General features: G+C 37.6%; 1 protein-coding gene and 1 long non-coding RNA gene across 2 annotated transcripts in view; both read right to left on the bottom strand.

Annotated features, from left to right (window-relative positions):
• Positions 1-1,439: 1,439 nt before the first annotated feature.
• Positions 1,440-21,428, bottom strand: part of LOC135475082 (sushi, von Willebrand factor type A, EGF and pentraxin domain-containing protein 1-like) — a 107,230-nt gene continuing 87,241 nt past the window's right edge. The window contains exons 8-10 of the mRNA XM_064754824.1: positions 6,163-6,339; positions 2,298-2,312; positions 1,440-1,495 (exon numbers count right to left, since the gene is read on the bottom strand). Of these exons, the coding sequence (XP_064610894.1) occupies positions 1,440-1,495; positions 2,298-2,312; positions 6,163-6,339 (248 nt within the window). The remainder of the gene's footprint in view (positions 1,496-2,297; positions 2,313-6,162; positions 6,340-21,428) is intronic.
• On the bottom strand, positions 10,930-17,505 carry LOC135474743 (uncharacterized). Its single transcript, XR_010445001.1, has 3 exons — positions 17,347-17,505; positions 14,300-14,405; positions 10,930-11,306 (listed from the first exon to the last, which is right to left on the bottom strand). It is a non-coding gene; the product is annotated as an uncharacterized LOC135474743 (long non-coding RNA).

Here is a 21,428-nt window from a genome sequence, read left to right as displayed (position 1 = left end):
ACTAATAGTTAGGTAAATAAACTATTGGATGTATAAATATGGTTGTTTCTCAAAGAGACAGGAGGTGAGGGAGTTGTAAGGACCTCAGAGTCTGGTCACGCCCATGTTGTTATGTGTAATAAATGCTTGTTGTTACTGAGAACGCCTTGGAGAGTTTTCCTATCTACGTTATACATGGAATGAAGATAAATGACGGTGACCATCCCCGTTGCAATTTTACTTAAGACCCTAACCCCGGTCTTACCATACTCAAGAATACTTCACTTATATAACGGTGGCCAGTATTATGATGGAAGGACACCCGCGATCATCTGCAGGTTGCTGGACATTCCCACATACCTCCGGAGAGGAAGCCAGCATGAGTTGAACTTAACTCACAGCGACCGCGTTGGCAAAAGGCTTCTATGTCATTGCGCCGGGCTAGTGTGCTAACCACCTCGGCACGGAGGCCCCTCTTTCCTTAGTGAGTGAAGAAATGAATGATCATGGCTTAACGACACGAACATTATTTCAGCCATATCGTTGCAAAGAATCTTTCTTTGGGTGAATGAGGTGAAAATAGAGAGTGCATGGTAATTCATGGTGGGATGTATGAAATAAATAGTATATGTACTGTACAGTGATGTGCCATCATCTTTTTAACCACCAAATCTCTTGTCCTTGCTTTCAGTATACATATAACACACATATTGATATGACAGTAAAGCTTAGTAGCTAACCATGTACTATAACAAGAATGTGCTTACCATATTCTATATTGTCCACAACACTCATCTTACTACTCTAAGCTTTATACAGATTAGAAAAATGCCAAAAACATGCAATATGAGAAATATTCTTAGAATCAGCATGAGATGATCTTTCAGTTTGCATTTACTTAAAGTATTTAAAGCAGAAGTAATGAGATGTGTTCACTCCTCAACTTGTCCTTATAGCTATGTGCAGGAAAAGCCTCATTACGCCAAGTATCCAAAATGGGGTAACTGACTAAAACAACCAAAATTAATCATGCACATGTTGAGATAATAGGGAAGATGTACAAAAAAAGTTTCAGGGAATTAGGTGTTACATTTTAACAGGAAAAGCATAGACAAAATCTCTCTACATCCATTACACACTGTATATTACACAAGGGTGATTACGTGAATAATGACCAAATTGTCAATAAATTCAGAATGCACAAGTTTAGATGACAGGAACGGAAGATGTATGATAAATTTCATGGAAATAGATGAAGTGCTTTTGGAACAGTGGTGTGGACAAAACGTATGTGGAAAATGGGCAATGTGCTAAACGGGGGTAATTAGGACAACAATTGTCAACAAAACTTAATAAGCATGCACAAGTTTAGATCATAGGCACGGTGTATGGTAAGTTTTCATAAAAACAACCATAACAAAAACAACAGGGATTTATGCTATAAATCTAAAATTTGCTGATTATAAATACAGAGGATACATACGAGGAAGGTCAGGCTCTATTGTTGGCATACTTTCTACAAAGAAGACATAGAACACAAATAAACCATATATACTCAAATTTCAAGACTTCATCAAAAACAACTGAAAGGTGTTTAATACTCTTTTCTTCGTTTCTTTTTTAATATTCTGGTATACCATTTAAACTGAAGAAGAAAAATGTGCATAGACTGATGTTTAATATACCATATATGTCCTTGTAAAATCATGGGCTGTTTCATGGCAGGAGGAAACTAGAGTGCCTGGGGTAAACCATCAACAATTGGCAAATTTCTGATGAGCTTTCCCATATATGTGACATAGCGATTGTGGAAGACAAGTGGTCTTATGGGTAAACACCCACATTGTCAACACGGTGTTACCACCAAGGCCTCATGAACAGTGAAAAGGGGAACTGACAAAATTCCCATTATGCATCCCTATTTTACACATATAAGCAGACTCAATGATGAATGGGGCTATACTTGTTGGTTATGACAGAAGTCAGACTAATTCTTTAATTACAACTGGTCAAATTTTGTAGTCAATAATTATATCATTAAGACAACTTGACTATTAATCCCAAAGTCAATTCAAGGTCATAATCATAAAATGGTGTGATGCTTAATGGCACAATGGCAAAATACAATTTTTTTTGTGGTAAATGTTATTATTTGTCTATTCTTGTTTGATGATTACAGCATCTTTCTCGGTCACAGATAGTTTGGTGTGCTCATTCCACATATACTCCACTGTAATGTATAATACTGTTTGTCAAGGTTTTTCTCTGTCTGATGTTTATTTTTGTTTTGTTCTTTGTTTTTTGTGGTGTGTTCTTACCTTCTGGTGGAATACCTGAAAAAAGAAGAGAGAGAGAGAGACTAATTATTGCACAAATGTGAATAATACTAAAACAATTGTCAAAAGAATTTACAAAGGAAGACTTTTCTGTATGACCCAAGCAGAACAACCTTTTTTTAACTATCCATTTACACATACATTGTTGGGAGTAAATATCTCATCAGAAAACAATGGTATACAGCAATTATATATATATATATATATATATATATATATATATATATATACATGTATATATCAATAATTGTAACGCAAAAGGTAGCACAAAACAAAACTCTGCAAACAACATCTTAGCATAATCCAAATCAAACAATATCTGAAGAAGTTATCTTATGCAGAAAAGCGAAACAGATGGGCAAACAAACAGACGGACCCAAATAAATGTCATCATCACTGTACTGAAACGTGCAGACTTTTTCCTATATCAGAAATCGATACCATTATAACCTTCACCATGGAGGTCACATGTTAGCACCCTGTTATCCATGGCATTGATCCTTTCAATTCATAAGACACTCGGTAAGTTACACGCGTCTGTTCTATCCTTTCATCCCCACTCCAAACAGCTAGGCAATCAGGAGACGTCTTGCTTTGCTACTTTTATTCCTAGCCTTTGTCGTGCACTTAGGTTAGCATCAATCAAAGTAAATGGGTGTTACTGTTGTTGCATGCTCTCCTTTTGACCTTTATCACAATGAAGTTTTCATCCTGGGTCACCCTATTGTGTGAAATTTCCGCTCAGCTTATGTTTGATGGTGGGCAAATCATACCATTCACCCAGATTTAAAGGTCTCCGAGTCTGTTCACATTAAAATATTTTCTGTGTAGAAGGAAGAATTGTCTCCAAACTTCTGCCTTACAATTTACCCGTCGTGCATTCTTATTGCCCTAATGTAGTTGTCTAACAGATCAGGTCTTAACAACTTCTACTCTCCTGACTGCAGTGCACATGGGATCTTTCCTCACTTTAAATTACCTGTACAATGGTTACACGATAGGTTTTCGGTAACAATGATTAATTTACTTCATAAATTACTTGATTTATTCATTTGATTGGTGCTTTTACTCATTTTTTAGAATATTTCACTCACACTATGGCAACCAGCATTATTGTCTGAGGAAACCAGGGAGAGCCCTGGGAAACCCATGACCATCCCCAAGTTGATTGTAATTTGTTAAATACTGCCAGATGTATGTCCACTCATGCCTTTTTTAATCAATTTCATCTGTTGACCAATTACTTGGCTAACTGTTTACATGCTTTGTTTTCGCAGTCAAAGTATTATTCTATAGAAATTCTGAATAGATGTATTTCAGCACTTCGTTCTTATAGGACTCATTTATCACCAAAGAGAAATTACGATCTCCACTGAGCAGAGTCGTACTCAAAGCCCACCTCCACCTTGCAACGTCCAAGATTTAGGCGAAAATCTCCTTAATTAATGTTCTCCTAACATTACGGGCTTGAGAATTTTTCAGCTGATCGGCTGATTTACTGTAATTTTTCAATCTTTTTGCATGTTTGCATGGTGTTTATTCAAGAATATTCTGAAGGCATTATTTTGAGGGGACTGAAGAACTTACACTTTTTGTGAAGCCCTGAAATAGTATCTAAACTTTGACCAAAATTAAACATTTTACCAGTGGGGGACACCCATAGTAGAAGACATTTCAGCTGATTTTAATGGAAAAAAATCACTTTCCTGGTACTACCTACAGAGTTATTTAGTGCAGCTGTGTGAAAACCTCATGCTTCAGTCTTTGCAAAGGGACATAACCCAGGGTTTCCACCCTGTGTCTGCTTAGTTGTCATTTGTGACTGTATTATTTCTATATATATGATCTGTCTATGCTCAGCTCTGCCTGCTCTGTTCTAGGCTTATTATTTATGACTTATATGTGATCATGGGTGTCATTTTATTTAGCATGACCATCTGGTTTCTTCACCTGCATACAAATTTGTTGTGCTTGTGGTATACTTCAGGGAGTTAGCAATGGCACAAGTTAATCTGAAGTTTACTGTGACATAGGAGGCAGGGGAGGCAGCCACTGTGTGGCACAGGATGCTGTTGTGAAACTCCAAGGGCAATGGACATCACTCTGCCCGGCTCCAGCCAAGCAAGTGTGGCGCCACCCACTTTTCCAAGCTGGCCTCTTCCTGCACCTGTTTCCTCCCTATAATCTGACAGATCCCACTGCCTGCACATGTAACTGACACAGCTAAGGCCAACATATGAGCAGTTGACTTCCTCCCTGAATCTCTAGAGCCAGCTTCCAAGGATCAGGATATTTGAAAGCTCTAGACAAGGATGCCTCAGGTACAATGGGCTATGGTGCTGTGTTTGCACAAACACAGGCTTTATGGGCAATGGACTACTGAATGGAGACACCGGAATATAACATTGTTGGAACTTCACAAGATTGTCTTCTCTGTTGAAGCATGGCTTGACTACAGAGCAGATCAGTTCTTCAATGGCAACTTAGCCTTTGTCATGAATAAGCAAACACGCAGAAAAAAAATGGTTATGCACTTAGTCTGGCGGCTTGTCAATGTTTGCGAAACAATGTTCAGTCTCTAGCTAAGTATATCCCTGGCAAAATAAATTCCCTGGCCGTCTTTCTCGATCACAGATAGCAGAATTTCCTCACCCCGCAGGCTCCAAGGGCGCTGACAAGCTCTGAGCTTAGTCTACCCCCATGCCCCATTGTTTTACAGGATAACATCACCCATCTGTTAACCTATGCTCTAGCACCTTCATCACAGGCCTCCCACAGCCAAGTGTGGTGCCTGTGTCACAATTTTTGTACGACACTTCCACTGCTAGCACTTAGCACTTTTTGCCATACTTTTATAATACTTATTTCGCTACAATTACTCAACCTCTCTCTGCACTAAACTGACATGCTCAAAGTTCACAGTGTTTCAGATCTCATCACTTTCTTTCTGCCACAGACACTTATCACAGCCCAAACCCATCTTAATGTCTTAGCCGACTTCCAATCACTCGCCCAATTCTACACCAGAAAACCAATGCTATCACACAAAATCATATTTGATTTGTTTAAGTTGGACCTTTAAGTTAATCTGTATTTTAAATATCTTATAATTCAGTCTTATTTGTTTTTATTGCGACTTCACATTTAATGTGCACAGTCAATGTCTTACATCTTGCATAGTCATGTTTTCATCTTACTTCAAAACTTAAATATCCTTATTTTAAACTGACTCACATGTGGCCTTGGTTGACTCATCTCAGATGTTATCTCAATTCAATCGTTTATGTATGTAAAACAAATACAGATCCTCATTTTCTTTTTCAGAAGTGTGGGATAATAAAACGAGAAATGTGTCCCATATCAGAACCTGAGGCCACTATAAACTTCCCCACCGAGGACACGCCTGGATACAACTCTCACTATTTTGCCTGAGGTCTAACAAATTTGTCCATGTATGAACTTTCATGTAAAGAGGCTATAAACCACAAAAAATCCATATATTCTCTGTTTACCGAGAAAAGCTCAAATTTTCAGAAAATATCAGACTTGTGTCTGCACTACTATTTAGTGTCAAAAGTTATAAAGCGACACACGTTACAAATTAACCAATTTCAAATGGTAATGCCTGCGCAAATAATCTAGGTTAATATTTGGTAAATGGTAAATATTTAGTCTATTCTACAATAAAAACAAAAACTTCAATTTGATCGCTTTTTGCCAAAATCTTTTGGTATAGTTTCTTTAAATTAACTTTATTGTTAGAGGTAAAAAAGCTAATGGCCAGAAACAAAGTGTGTAACAAACTGCACTGTCTTTAAAATGTTTGAGTGCAAAACACATGACTTACGAACGCAACGTCCTGGTTGTCCGCTCCACTCTCGGTTGTCTTGACAGACTCGCTCCCAAGAGCCTTCCACAGCATAGCCCTCCATACACTCAAGAGAAACCTTGTCCCCGATATGCCTATGTAAATCTCCCTCTAGATGCCCATGCTCTGGAGCAGGCAGTTGGTCACATAACGATTCTGAAACAGCATGAAACAGAAAAGTAAGGCTAGTTGATTTACACAGCAATTGATTTGCTATAAACTTAAGCCTAAGCGAATTATCTTTAAAATTTAGTGCTGTTTAGTAATAGAATGTAGGCCTAAGTATTATGAACTAAAAATAACAAGCTGTGTATAGCTAGGCCATATATATGCAGTTGGAGCTCTTTGAAAGACACATAAAATCTATAAATTTCAACATCCTGTCTTCAGTAAGCTGGCTCTGGAATGAGAAATTTACAGTTTCTAAATGCTAAAGAATTACATGTATAAGTGATAGCCTTCCTGATTGGATTGTCTGGTTCATGAAATGTACTAGACATATATATAGTCATTATAGGACAAAAACGTCACTGATCAGAGTCATATGGTCAAAATCAGGACACTATTCCTTATGCTTTGGATTCAGAGTTCCATAACTGTAAGCCTGTAATAGCAACAGCTATTTTTTAACAAAAAAATGTGCTAAAAGTTTACTGTCCTAGATTTTTTTTAAAATTACGTTTTCATATTTGGTAATCATGGAATATTCTTGTCACTGAGGTCATTTAACTTATTTTTTTGAAAGGCTTGATATTTATAAACATGTTCATACATGTATTTGTAATGAATGTGGCTAGGCTGTTATGTTTTTCCACATTGCTGACCGGAACATCTTGATTTAAGAGAGTTAATTTCAACTTGGCAACAAGTGTCCCACATGCTTGTGTTTCCTGCTTGTGAAAATGGTTTTCAATAGTGACACATGAAATTCCTATTCATCAAAAAGATAGACATAGAGTTGTCAAGCTGGTGGTTATTTCATTCTTTTGTTCTCTGTATTAAACATGTTGGATTTGGCTATTCAATACAGCTTTGATGTTGGTATTGTAGTGCACACAGAACTCTTACTCAGTCTTTTTATTTCTTAATTAATCCTACAGACAATCCCAAAACTGGACCATGATGGCATTTCCAGTCAAACAGTGACATCTTGGATAAATCTGGTAAAACATAATCTTTTGAGTAATACTATAATAACTACTCAATAATGTATATTTATTAACAATTATATATTTTACAACCAACTTTAGGGAGATAATGAAAGATTTACTTGTAGTAGCAAAATCTTTCTGGCAAAAAATTCAAGCTTATGTAAACATTTCATTGGGTTGCAATATCTGAACAAGTGGTTCTTTCCATAAATTATGTTGGAAATATTGTACTTTTTTTCTCTTCTAATGACATTACAAGATGATGAGAAAGAAGCAAGCACCTGTGAAAGTATGTGCATTATATGCACAAAGTGGGCTCGACATATAGTGGATATAAACGATGGTATGTTTGTTTGACTTTTCAAACATTCGAAATCACCTCAGTGTTTTAGATATATGCGCAAAACGTAAAATATATAAAACAGCAATTAATACTAAATGATATATATATATTTCATTGTTACTGAATTACAGGCCAGTTTAACGCTGGGAATCCAGATTAGGTCCAAACAAGAGCCCTGAGAAATTAAACACTTCATTAACAATTGAAGAATATGACGTGAATATAGTAATTATTTGATGATTAATACAGGTGCAATGACCTATATATAGGCCCACTGACATCAAAACGCAGTTATTTAGTTGCTATTGTGAAAATCAAATTGTAAGAATTAATAATACATATATCTCACCAACTATTATAAAACTGAAGTAACTGCTTTCCTTTGTCCATCTAATAATCATTAACATAACAATAATTATTATATATAATTAATCATGTTTTTTGTTAGCTCAGCTGTACATATATGCAAGACTGGCTTTCTGTATGATAAATGTAAACATTCTAGGGACAATATCGTTATCCGCATGTTGATAAGGGTACAATGTATATGAAGACTGAAACCCTGGGAGTGCAATAATAACCCTATCTCAGGGTATAAAGCTGGCGTCACAATGAAAAATGACGTCAGCTGAATTACTGGGCAGAGTTTAACTTTCATATATTCCCTTTGTGGGCACGACCTGAAGGTCTGACAAGAGTACTTCAACATTTTAACCCCACTGATCATGCAATCGAGAATCACAGATGATGTAGGGACAAAATAATATATTTATGTCTTAGGAGTATGAAATTTAAAGTACATATTGTTGAAGTACATGTATATGCAATCACTTACACTGGGCATAAAACAAATGTGAGTCACAGAATCGGACAGAGCATGTGGGCAACACACAGCCATCTGCAGGTTGCTGTCAGACAGCTGTCATATAAACAACAATTTAGGCTGCCAGGAACAGCAGATGTATTTGTAATTCCACTTGAGCCCCAGGAACCAATATCAACTAGACTCCTGTAGAAATACTGCAGTACTGTATTCCAGCTAGCCATACATGTATTTATAGCCCAGAATCATTCCAAATTTCTGTGATCCTTATTGCTACTTATACAATGATATTAATATATGGCACTTAAGTGGAGCCCTACTGGGATTTTTTATGTTCCCAGTGATAATCCTACTTAAATCTCAGTGGGATTGTAAAGGAATACATGATTCCATCCACTGGCATTTTAATCGTAGGATCATATCTTTAATTCACAATAATTTCTGACCTAAATTCTAGTGGGATTATGAAAGAATCCCACAGGGATTTAGTGAGATACTGCCCACAATTCCCAGTAATAATATCGCACTCACTGGGATTTAGTGGGATCCCACTTAAAATGCCCAGTTATGAAATCCCACCTAAATCCTGGTGGGATTATTAGGGAATCCCACTGGGATTTATGACAGGGATTTAGTGAGATACTGGCCACAATTCCCAGTAATAACATCGCACCCACTGGGATTTAGTGGGATCCCACTTAAAATGCCCAGTTATGAAATCCCACCTAAATCCTGGTGTGATTATTAGGGAATCCCACTGGGATTTATGACAGGGATTTAGTGAGATACTACCCACAATTCCCAGTAATAATATCACACTCACTGGGATTTAGTGGGATCCCACTTAAAATGCCCAGTTATGAAATCCCACCTAAATCCTGGTGGGATTATTAGGGAATCCCACTGGGATTTATGACAGGGATTTAGTGAGATACTGCCCACAATTCCCAGCAATAATATCGCACCCACTGGGATTTAGTGGGATCCCGCTTAAAATGCCCAGTTATGAAATCCCACCTAAATCCTGGTGTGATTATTAGGGAATCCCACTGGGATTTATGACAGGGATTTAGTGAGATACTACCCACAATTCCCAGTAATAATATCGCACCCACTGGGATTTAGTGGGATCCCGCTTAAAATGCCCAGTTATGAAATCCCACCTAAATCCTGGTGTGATTATTAGGGAATCCCACTGGGATTTATGACAGGGATTTAGTGAGATACTACCCACAATTCCCAGTAATAATATCACACTCACTGGGATTTAGTGGGATCCCACTTAAAATGCCCAGTTATGAAATCCCACCTAAATCCTGGTGGGATTATTAGGGAATCCCACTGGGATTTATGACAGGGATTTAGTGAGATACTGCCCACAATTCCCAGCAATAATATCGCACCCACTGGGATTTAGTGGGATCTCGCTTGAAATGCCCAGTTATGAAATCCCACCTAAATCCTGGTGGGATTATTAGGGAATCCCACTGGGATTTATGACAGGGATTTAGTGAGATACTGCCCACAATTCCCAGCAATAATATCGCACCCACTGTGATTTAGTGGGATCCCACTTAAAATGCCCAGTTATGAAATCCCACCTAAATCCTGGTGGGATTATTAGGGAATCCCACTGGGATTTATGACAGGGATTTAGTAAGATACTGCCCACAATTCCCAGTAATAATATTGCACCCACTGGGATTTAGTGGGATCCCGCTTAAAATTCACAGTTCTAAAATCCAACTTAAATCCCAGTGGGATATATGAAGTAATCCCATCAGGGCTTATGAAGGATCAGTGGGATCCTTCCAAAAATTCCCAGTGATAATCCCTCTTACATCCCCGTGGGTTCCCACATTAATTGTCCTCAGGCAAACATCATGCTTTCTGCTTTGTAAGATAGCTGAAGATAAAACAAAAAACATAAAAGCAATACTATGGATGCCAAACCAATTAAATGAAAATTTGTTGGGTACCAAACAAAGGATCATTGTGTTCCCCTTCCAATACGAGAATTTCAAGAATCAACATTAATGACATCATGGTGATTTCTCTTCATGCCTTTATATTATGTTGGGTCCATGAAAGACACCTTTGGTGTCAAAGTGCATTATATGCACATGAAACTTCAGGTCCATACATAAAGTAGTTTTTGAGATATCACTCCTCATATAGTCTTCTTGTACACAACACACTAAGACATGGACGTTGTAATTTACAGTAATTAATACGCACACACCAAAATAATGATGGAACATCCCCCTCATGTTAATGTGATCTACACAAGTGCAAAACCTGAAATGAATAGCATTTTGCTTAACACTGCTTTTCCCTAACACTGGGACAGATGCCAACATTCAGATAAGTTATGACATAAGCAACTGTATTTGGGTGGCCATGTAATTACATCAAACTCCTGTGTGATTTTCGTTTGTTTAAAGCTAGAGAGACTGCAAACAATTGAATTGTACCACTCATTTAATAAATCTGATATGATAGGTGACGCCGCATATCGCATCCTATTCAGTCCATAATTTATTCTGAAGGCTTTTATGTAGTTGAAGTCAACGTCTGCTTGTTCTGACAAATATGTAAATGAAATCCTTTCTGATATAGATATCTATTTATCAATATCTATGTCTATATACCAGTTAGGACACTGAAAAGGGATACAGAATCAATTCTGATTGGCTGGTGTGAAAGATGGGCAAGTAGAGGCAATGCCTAGCCTGCGATGAATCTTAGGTATCAACCACATGGGAATGCCAAACAACTGGTTCCACTCCTGTGAACAAATATACACCTGTAATTAAAAGATATAATAATGAGAGGAAAATTTATAAGATATTAAAACAACAACAACATACAAAATAATAATCAAATGTGGTTCGGATAAAACACTAAAACATATCATCACATGGAAAATAAACAACACAAATCATATATCAGTAACTACCTAAAATCACATTTTTTTTTACAAAGCACAACACAAATTTAAAACTACAACATGTACATCATTTAAAGAAAAGATTAAACATTTGTGGTGATCTGCTCCAACATGTGGTTTAGCTTTTTATTTCTCTCCTGTGCCATGCTCAAGACTGGCTGCGTTTTGAAATTTGTCATCTATGCCTCAGTGCTACTTACAGACCTGACTGACACCTGAACTTGACCTGTCATAACCAGTGCAGACTGTATGAGTGAAACACACTTTAGGCTGTCCCCAACAAATCACTAGTTAGGCTAAAGTGGCAGTCATTGTATAACAGAGACATATACAAACCTCTTCCCAACCACTTAATACCTATTTATCTGTCTAATAAATACTGATAAATGAATTAAACAGTAGACGACAAGAGTGCCAAAACCTGGTACTTTACCCAAACTGCAAAAATGAATTACTACACATCAATGGTGCATGTATAGATAGCATTTGTTCCACAGATAAGGAAGAGTCACTCTGCACTTTTAGAGATCAGAAAAATGTTATTAATTTATCCTGTCCTGAGCCCGGTTTAAAACCTACACCTCTTGTAACCTAGCAGATTGTAAGGCAAGTTAGCACCTATAATTAACCACCGTAACAAAGCGCCCACACTGTAGGCTTCATGAACACCCAGCAAGAGTGTCTGCTGAAAAGAATGGTATGTCATCATTGTTTAATTTTCGTACGCAATATACTGATGTTCAGTGATGAACACTTCCTTCCTCGGCAAATCACCAGGTGTACATACGATAACAGTGCAGTGTTGGCTTTTGACTTCGCGTTCATCTCTGCCTATTTTGCATAGTTTTTAAAGATTTTAACGATATAATTTTCAGTTAATTGACACTGCAGTTCCTTGGGTCCTCATGAACACATGACAAGGTGTGGAGTCACCTGCTTGCTTTTGGGATCTAACATAAACATTTGAAAGTTTACAAACATGTAACCGAACAACGCTGAAAGATTGTCATCATCTTTCTCCCCATTTGGTACAAATGTATTTTCATACTTTTCATTGGATAACACTTTAATGTAATTTCCAACATCTAACGACTGTTAAACCTCGATTTGCTTTGCTTGCAGATTGTACGTCTGAGTTTGCCTGCTTAGCCTTCTAGGTAAGCACAACACATGACCCCCCATGCCTCGTCCATCAGTTTAGATGACATGCATGAGGCATTTATTGTGACAGATGCAGTGCCTTCAATGTTGATGACCACCACTTCTAAAGACCTCGTTTGTTAAAGTTAGCTATAGAAATACGCATCATGGAACCACAAACCAACAAGAGTTGCAGGTACTGAGAGCATGATGGCAGTTATATTTTCTCGCATTGAACTTCGCCCAGCCACGTTACCAGAAACAGAATAGCTGAGTGTACTCAGAACACTGCAAATGCACCATGAAAGTATGGGTTATCACCTGAGCTTGAGGTCTTTGATAGTGGTTAGACAAAATAGACAGAGGGCTTTTGCCTGAGGTCTGTTATGTTAAGACTTACCAGGCATATAAACCGAGAACAAACACGTCAAGGGAATGGTGATAGCCTACATACATAATCAGACTACTTTTCGAGCGCTAGTGTGTGATATCTGGTACAGTACAGATACAGATATGTACAATAATGATGCATATAAGGCAGCACCAAATTCCAAACCTTTATGGAATCTAAATATATTGGCACCATTCATGTCGATTAGAAGTCTACGAGAAAACTACAGTCTTCGAAGCTATCAGTTTAGATTGGACCTGATGACAAGTGAAATTATGACTAGGATATCTGGATTACACTCTATCTTTGCGCCTATTTGACACAGGACAACAACCAACCCATTAAAATGACCCTCAAAGCACATGTGATATAAACAGCATACAGAATCAAGACTACAAAATTATCAAGAAAATTATATCAAGAAATTGTATATTATTTTCTTATAAAACAATGGCACTGGGTAGAAAATACAAAACTTTTTTAAATTCCCCATTTATCGACACAGATTTAAACATGATACAAGCCTTTTGTATCCCTAGAAGAACATTTTGGACTTTTCTGGAAAACTTAGTGTAAAACTAATGTCAAATGTTCCAAACTCAGTGATATATTCCAGAAACATCAAATGTAGTGCCCTAGATACACACAAGACTGTTTCACAAAATAACTCATACATGTCAGAAACACAAAGAAATTTGCACTCTTGCCCTTGCTTTGGCTTTTTATAAGAATTATTGTGAATGTTTCACAGAGATATGGTACAATACAAATTTTTAGATGCGTGACATTAGAAACGCTTAAATGCCGTGTTTCTATGTCCTGAAGGTTGCAATGTAAAGTGCAAATTTCCAGAGACTACGAGGCAGTAAAAGGCCATATATGTTCTGTATAAAAGGAGAAGGAATAGTCCTTGGGAGATGCCAATAATTTAAAGTAAAAAAAAGCTAAAATATGAAGGTTCATCAGAGACAATTGCAAACTATGACTAAAAATACTTTCATTTATTTTTCAGATTTTTTAAGAGTGTTGAAAGGCATTCAAATAACTTATTAAAAACCAGGGATTAAAAACCTAAGTAAGCTAAGTAAGCTTCATGACAATAGGCCCCAGGAGTGATAAGAGGTGTATAATATATTATATACTTGTGTATAACTCTATTATACACCACTTATCACGTCTCCTGTCAAAGAAACTGGGCAAAAACACTCACTGGCAACAATAGCGCCAGTATGTAAGTTTAATTACATATTTATTTATCACACATTAAGAGAAAGTAAGTACAAGAGAGAAACGTATTAATCACTTATGTAACACTTACCCAATCGCAATGCTCAGGTATAGGCCTGCTGTTCTCTGTAGCATGAGTCATTGTGGAATGTGTGTGGGTTTCCCTTTTCCACGGTCTGGTAAGTGTTTCTTTTAACCTGATTGGATAGATTTACTTTGCACAATGTCAGAAGGCAGGAAACCTTAGACCTAATCTCTAGGGTTCTGTCACGCAAGAATATAATCAATAGGCCAGTTATGTCTAGCAATAATATAAAAAGTCTAGCATGCAAGTTTAATAGATCCGTGGATATAATTCCACCAGACTGACGCTTTCCATGTGTCAAACCTGTAAAACTTTTCTGTGGTATACATAGGTTATAAGAAAATTATAATGGCAATACAAAGAACAGCGATTTTTTTATATCAGGAAGATGACATACTGGCTGTCACTGTGATGAGTTTATTTCCTACGTGGAGGAAAAACAAGGACTAGGTCAATGACCTTTCTAAACCATGTTTTACACTAACAAAGCCTGTCAAACCAAAAGTGCCACTACCTTTGTTGACCCTTCTAGAAACTGTGTTTTACGATTATTTAACCTTACATGTATAAAATAAACTTATAAATTAACTTAAAAAATGTTGCCATGGTAGTTACAGCTGCATATATTTTCACACTTGTGCACTTTTATATTAAGCTGCTTAAAGTTTAATATTTTTAAAATTCTTGTCTGAAACATCTAACAACTCTGATGATCAATAGTTCCCAAATTTCCAATGGGGTCTGCCAGCTCTGTACAAAGGGAAGCAAATCTTGTAACTTATAAAACAGCAGTGCTGCCCTCTACCTACTTAAATTACAATACCACTGATTTCAATACCAACATCAGAAATCATGAATAATAAAAGCGTTACAGGAAAATAGATAGAGGGCACTGCTGTTTTATCAGTTGCAAGATTTGCTTCCCTTTGTAGAAGGCTAGTGAACCCCATTCATACCTATAAGTGGACGTACGACCATAAACATTGCCATAATGCACGTTTTGTTTGACTTTGTTACACATTATTTCGAATAGCCATTGTTGTTGTTCACCATGATAACTTTCAAAACATACAAACATTAGAAACTCTACACTGACAAACAGAGATCAAAATTAACTGTGAACGAATTTTGAAATTTTGAAATGAATCACCTTAATGTTGGTTTTATCCTACAAAACAAGCAAATTCTTTAGCATAAACTAACTGACAAATAATGAAATACAGCAGGGGTCGAATTAACCGCTGGCCCGCTGATAGTGAAATCTCTGATGTAATGGCAACAGCTGGGATAAGAAAGTCCATGGGGCCAAGCTAAATTTTAACAGCAGGGAGGGGAAATAAGCGCGGCTTTAAATGTGCACACAAACTCTCGTGGATTAGGGCATCGTGGGAAAATAAAGTGTGAGATGATTCGTCTTTAGTTTGATCAATCTTCAGCATACAGGTGGAAATGAAAGAAACGTAGATAACAACACGTGACGGTTTCTAGTGAATGTCGCTATGATACAGGCTATTCCATTGGCTATACCTCTTCTGTGAACGAATGAGTGAGCACCTAACAAATTGTCAGAAATGCCCCGACAAGGCGGACAAGGCAATGGCCGCTTGATTGCTACAGCAGTAGTAGTGGTTATGACCAGCTGCAGAGGACAATTAAAACTGAAACATATCCAAAACTAATGAGAAGATTGCAATGAAATGAACATGGAGCTACGAAAAGAGGTGTGTGAAGACATTTCTCTGCAAATATTTTGTTGGCTACTAAGCAGCGATGAAACACCGTAAGCAGCAAGAATCAGAATGGCTTTACACAGTTTGCTTTTAAACTTGATCGCATCTACACTAGAATTTTGGTACTAAAGGATTGACTTTATTGTGGCATGCTACTGTCAAATGTCGCAGCAATGTAGCAAATACATTCCAATTGCCAGCGACTCAATGAGCTACACTTGACTTCTGTAGCTGAAAGCTTTGGTCTAAGGACTTTTTGGTCTTTGGTTTATACTTTACTAATAAGGCCTATGCGAGGATCGCTGGCCCCCCAAAATCTTACCCAACATATTACACATTCACAACTGATTTTTTTCGTAACAACCTTCTACTACCTAATCTACTTAAAAAAAATTGTTCATGTCACTAGTAACTAGTAATCATGTAATTCTTTGAACAAAGATAATAATTAACTATATGTATTAAATCAGCCTACAATGTTAAAACTTTACTGGCATTATGATTTTTTCTGTCATGAAGCCAGGGGAAGGGCCAACTGATTTCGAAGTCAACTAGCCCTGCTGGCCTTTTGATTTGTGCGGCTTATTTCTACCCCTGTATAGTGATATTTATGTCACCGGGAACTCCAAAAACTGTTTCATTTTATATAGCACATATTAAAATTTGGAGTAACAGCATACTTTGTGGTCTAGATTTGACCTAGATTCTGGTGGAATCACATAAAGTAAACCTACAGGAATCCATTTAGATTCTTGTTAAGAATTACGAAAATAAAAGCCTGCAGCATTATGGTGGAAGGAAACCAAGCAGAGCCCAAGGAAACCCTTGACCATCTGCAGGTTGCTGGCGGTCCTTTCCACATACGCCCAGGAACGAAGCCAGCATGAGCTGCACTTGAATTCACAGGGAACGCATTAGTGATAGGCTCCTGGGTCATTGTGTCATGATGGTGTGTTACCCACCTCTCAGGCACGAAGGCCCCCTCAAATATCGTACAAAATGTTTCAGAAAAACAACTGTATCTGGCCACATTGTCATTCTGCATCGTAAACATTTTTATTATAGGTAAATATTTGGAAACCACATTGCAGCCTCTAGATTCACCAATGCACAATGAGTTCAAGACACGACATCCTGAGGACATGCACTTAATAATTGGCTCCACAGAGCAAAAATGTAACAGGACCATCAACAAAACAGATTGAACCTACAAACGATTGAGCGAACAGGATATAGAAACTCAGCACAAACTGAAATAAATTGTGGAAAAAGCTGTAATACATGACATTTTGTGTTATTTAATTTAAACAGCTGTTGACTTACCATAACAATACGATGTTTCTCCATCCCATACCTTGTTGGGCTGGCAGGTTCGTTGTTCAGAGCCATGCAAAGTGTAACCCACATTACATTCAAAGGATACCGTGTCATTAACCTGATAACTGTCACCAATGCGACGCCCGTTCTCAGGATTGGGCAGTTGGGGACATAATGACACTAAAACAGAACATAACAAAAAAAATAAACGTAATGACTGACTTACAACTGTACAGAGATACTGATTAGTTGAAAGGCTTCATTAACTCATTAGTGGGTGGGTGTAATAGGCTTGATTCATTGCTTAATTTACCACACCATGCTGCCCTCAATATAATGAACATTTTTATTATAGGTAAGTATTTAGAAACCACATTGCAGCCTCTAAATTCACCAATGCACAATGAGTTGTAAAGACTCCACATCTTGACCCCGTGGAGTTACAAACCGGCTCCACCAAGACAAACTGCAAAAGAACCAGTGACAAGCAGACTGACACTAGGTACGATTGAACCAGCAGGGTATAGAAACAGAGTAAAACTGAAATAAAGTGTAGAAAAAGCTGTAATATATTACATTTTGTAAGCACAGCTGTTGACTTACCATAACAATACGATGTTTCTCCGTCCCATACCTTGTTGGGCTGGCAGGTTCGTTGTTGGGAGCCATGCAAAGTGTAACCCACATTGCATTCAAAGGACACCGTGTCATTGACCTGATAATTATCACCAATGCGACGCCCGTTCTCAGGATTGGGCAGTTGGGGACATAATGACACTAAAACAGAACGTAACAAAAAAAGTAAACGTAATGACTGACTTACAACTGTACAGAGATACTGATTAGTTGAAAGGCTTCATTAACTCGTTTGGGGGTTGGTGTAATAGGCTTGATTCATTGCTTGATTTGCCACACTATGCTGTCCTCAATATAATGATGCCGTAAGTGGGAGGGTCTGTCAGTAACCTGCGGATGGTCATGGGTTTCCCCCGGGCTGTGCCCGGTTTCCACCTACCATAATGCTGACCGCCGTCGTATAAGTGAAATATTCTTGAGTACGGCGTAAAACACCAATCAAAAAAAAAAAAAAAAAAAAAAAATCAATATAATGAACATTTTTATTATAGGTAAGTATTTAGAAACCACATTGCAGCCTCTAAATTCACCAATGCACAATAAGTTGTAAAGACTCCACATCTTGACCCCGTGGAGTTACAAACCGGCTCCACCAAGACAAACTGCAAAAGGACCAGCGACAAGCAGATTGACACTAGGTACGATTGAACCAGCAAGATATAGAAACAGAGTAAAACTGAAATTAACTGTAGAAAAAGCTGTAATATATTACATTTTGTAAGCACAGCTGTTGACTTACCATAACAATATGATGTTTCTCCGTCCCATACCTTGTTGGGCTGGCAGGTTCGTTGTTGGGAGCCATGCAAAGTGTAACCCACATTACATTCAAAGGACACTGTGTCATTGACCTGATAACTGTCACCAAGGCGATGCCCGTTTTCAGGATTGGGTAATTGGGGACATAACAATATTAAAACAGAATGTAACAAAAAATGAACGTAATGACTGACCTACAATTGTAAAGAAAAAGTGATCAGCTGAAAGACTTAACTCATTTGTTGTTTGGTGGAATAGGCTTGCTTCATTGCCTTCAATACTATGATGTAATGAACAACCGAGAAGAACAAACAACACACTTTCTCCATAGTCATTTTATTGAATGAAACAGAAAAGCAGTGAAAGGGAAATCAAAATAATGAATGAAGATTTGTCGTATACCCGACAAAGGGCCATTGTCTTCCTTTCCAATAAGAGAATTTCAAGATTCCACATAATTGACATCATGGTGATTTTTCTTTGTGGCATTATGTCATCCCTGAAGATAGGGCCATAGATATGTACAATAATTTACATAAATGTATTGTGCAGTACAAAAAAAAAAAAAAAATACATCATTTACGTGATCAAGGCTACCAAAGCATTTGCTTGTAGGAGACACAAGGATACAAAACTTCAGCTCAATACATAGTGAACTGGAGTCATGAATTTGGTACGTAATGGTATTTAATATGCAATCAGAGGATAAGTGACGGAAAATTCACAGAGTGTCACTGTGCTTTTTATGACTGTAAAGCGCCAGGTCAATGCATGCAGTAGTTTTCGAGATAAAAAACTTAACATTTACATGTACTTAAACATTGACTCTAATACACAACACATCAAGTTGTGAAGTTTACAGTGAATCAATTATGGAATATCTTCCTTGTGCTATTGTGCTCTACATGTGTGCAAAACCAGAGCTGCAGTATTTTTTCAGACACCACCCCTAACATTTTGTTCGACATTGCTCTCCATAATATTGGGTTGCCAATATTACACCAATGTTTGGTGTATGGCTTAGGGTAAAGTACAAGCCAGCTTAAAATGGGTGACCAATTATATCATATATATATATATTTAACACCTTTTTGACTTTCATTTGCTCTAGCCAGAACCTCAGAACAAATGAATTACAACACCAGTGGCATCCCAATGGAAATACAGAGGGATTATTTATCACTGGGAAATCTGGACGGAACCCCATTAAATCTGTCAAAAATCCCGGTGAGATTCCATGATTATCTCAACAGAGTTTAGGTGGGATTTTATAAATGGGCATTTTAAGTGGGATCCCACTAAATCCAAGTTCGAGCAATTTTATTACTGGAAATTGTGGCCTGTATCTCACTAAATCCCTGTCATAAATCCCAGTGGGATTCCCTAATAATCCCACCAGGATTTAGGTGGGATTTCATAATTGGGCATTTTAAGCGGGATCCCACTAAATCCCAGTGGGTGCGATATTATTACTGGGAATTGTGGCCAGTATCTCACTAAATCCCTGTCATAAATCCCAGTGGGATTTCCTAATAATCCCACCAGGATTTAGGTGGGATTTCATAACTGGGCATTTTAAGTGGGATCCCACTAAATCCCAGTGGGTGCGATGTTATTACTGGGAATTGTGGGTAGTATCTCACTAAATCCCTGTCATAAATCCCAGTGGGATTCCCTAATAATCCCACCAGGATTTAGGTGGGATTTCATAACTGGGCATTTTAAGTGGGATCCCACTAAATCCCAGTGGGTGCGATATTATTACTGGGAATTGTGGGCAGTATCTCACTAAATCACTGTCATAAATCCCAGCAGGGGTTCCATATATTAATGTATTAACATATTTAAAGCAATAGGCACCCGGAAGGGGCCCCCCCCTACTTTAGTAGATACATGTATCAGCTGGAAATTGTGTCATTTGGATTGGACATAATGTTTAAAAAAAGATCTTGGGGATCTTGACATCACCATTTAAACACGAAACATTTACACACTATACCCCACTCCACCCCACTTCCTTTCAACCTTATACTTAAGTTTTTTTAACATTATCTTCCCCACAGTTCCTCTCCATTTCCTCCTCTTTCATCCATGTGCAATATTTTCTTACTTATAATATAAGTGAAGTTTACATAGAAGAGAGACACCTTTCTATTCCTTTAAGTTCAAATCTGAATGTCCTTGTAAACTTCAACTATGTAATGTATGCCTCTGACAACCACATCTGTACATCTGACAATCTTGACAAGTACATCTTACAATCCGGTAAATACCTATTTCAGGGTCAGACAAACAGTGGGTGTGATACCACTGGAAGCATACATTATCTGCACAGCACATAAAGCCCACCTTACAATGAAAACGTTTGGCTACATGTAATTTGGTGTAAAAAAAAAAGTAAGATATGTTCATGCAAATGCACTTTTCAACAGCCTTTCTGCAGGTGGTTTCTACACACATTTTCATGTCTTCTTCTCCTTAAGTTGAACATGTAGTGGTAGTAATTTTAAAGTGCTGAATCCAGGTGCTTAAGTCTTTCTGTTTCTCATTACATGCAAACGATTGTTAGATGGACGAAGGAAAGTAGTCACTTCACTCTGCATGTTATAATACTAGTAGTAGATGGTATATGTATTCTGACAGTTTGATTTTTAACACTTGCAGCTGAATAACTGCTGTTTTGATGGCCACTG

This window comes from Liolophura sinensis, chromosome 9, assembly GCF_032854445.1.
Source record: "Liolophura sinensis isolate JHLJ2023 chromosome 9, CUHK_Ljap_v2, whole genome shotgun sequence".
Classification (NCBI taxonomy): Eukaryota; Metazoa; Mollusca; class Polyplacophora; order Chitonida; family Chitonidae; genus Liolophura; species Liolophura sinensis.
This window is presented reverse-complemented; position numbering and strand designations above follow the sequence as displayed.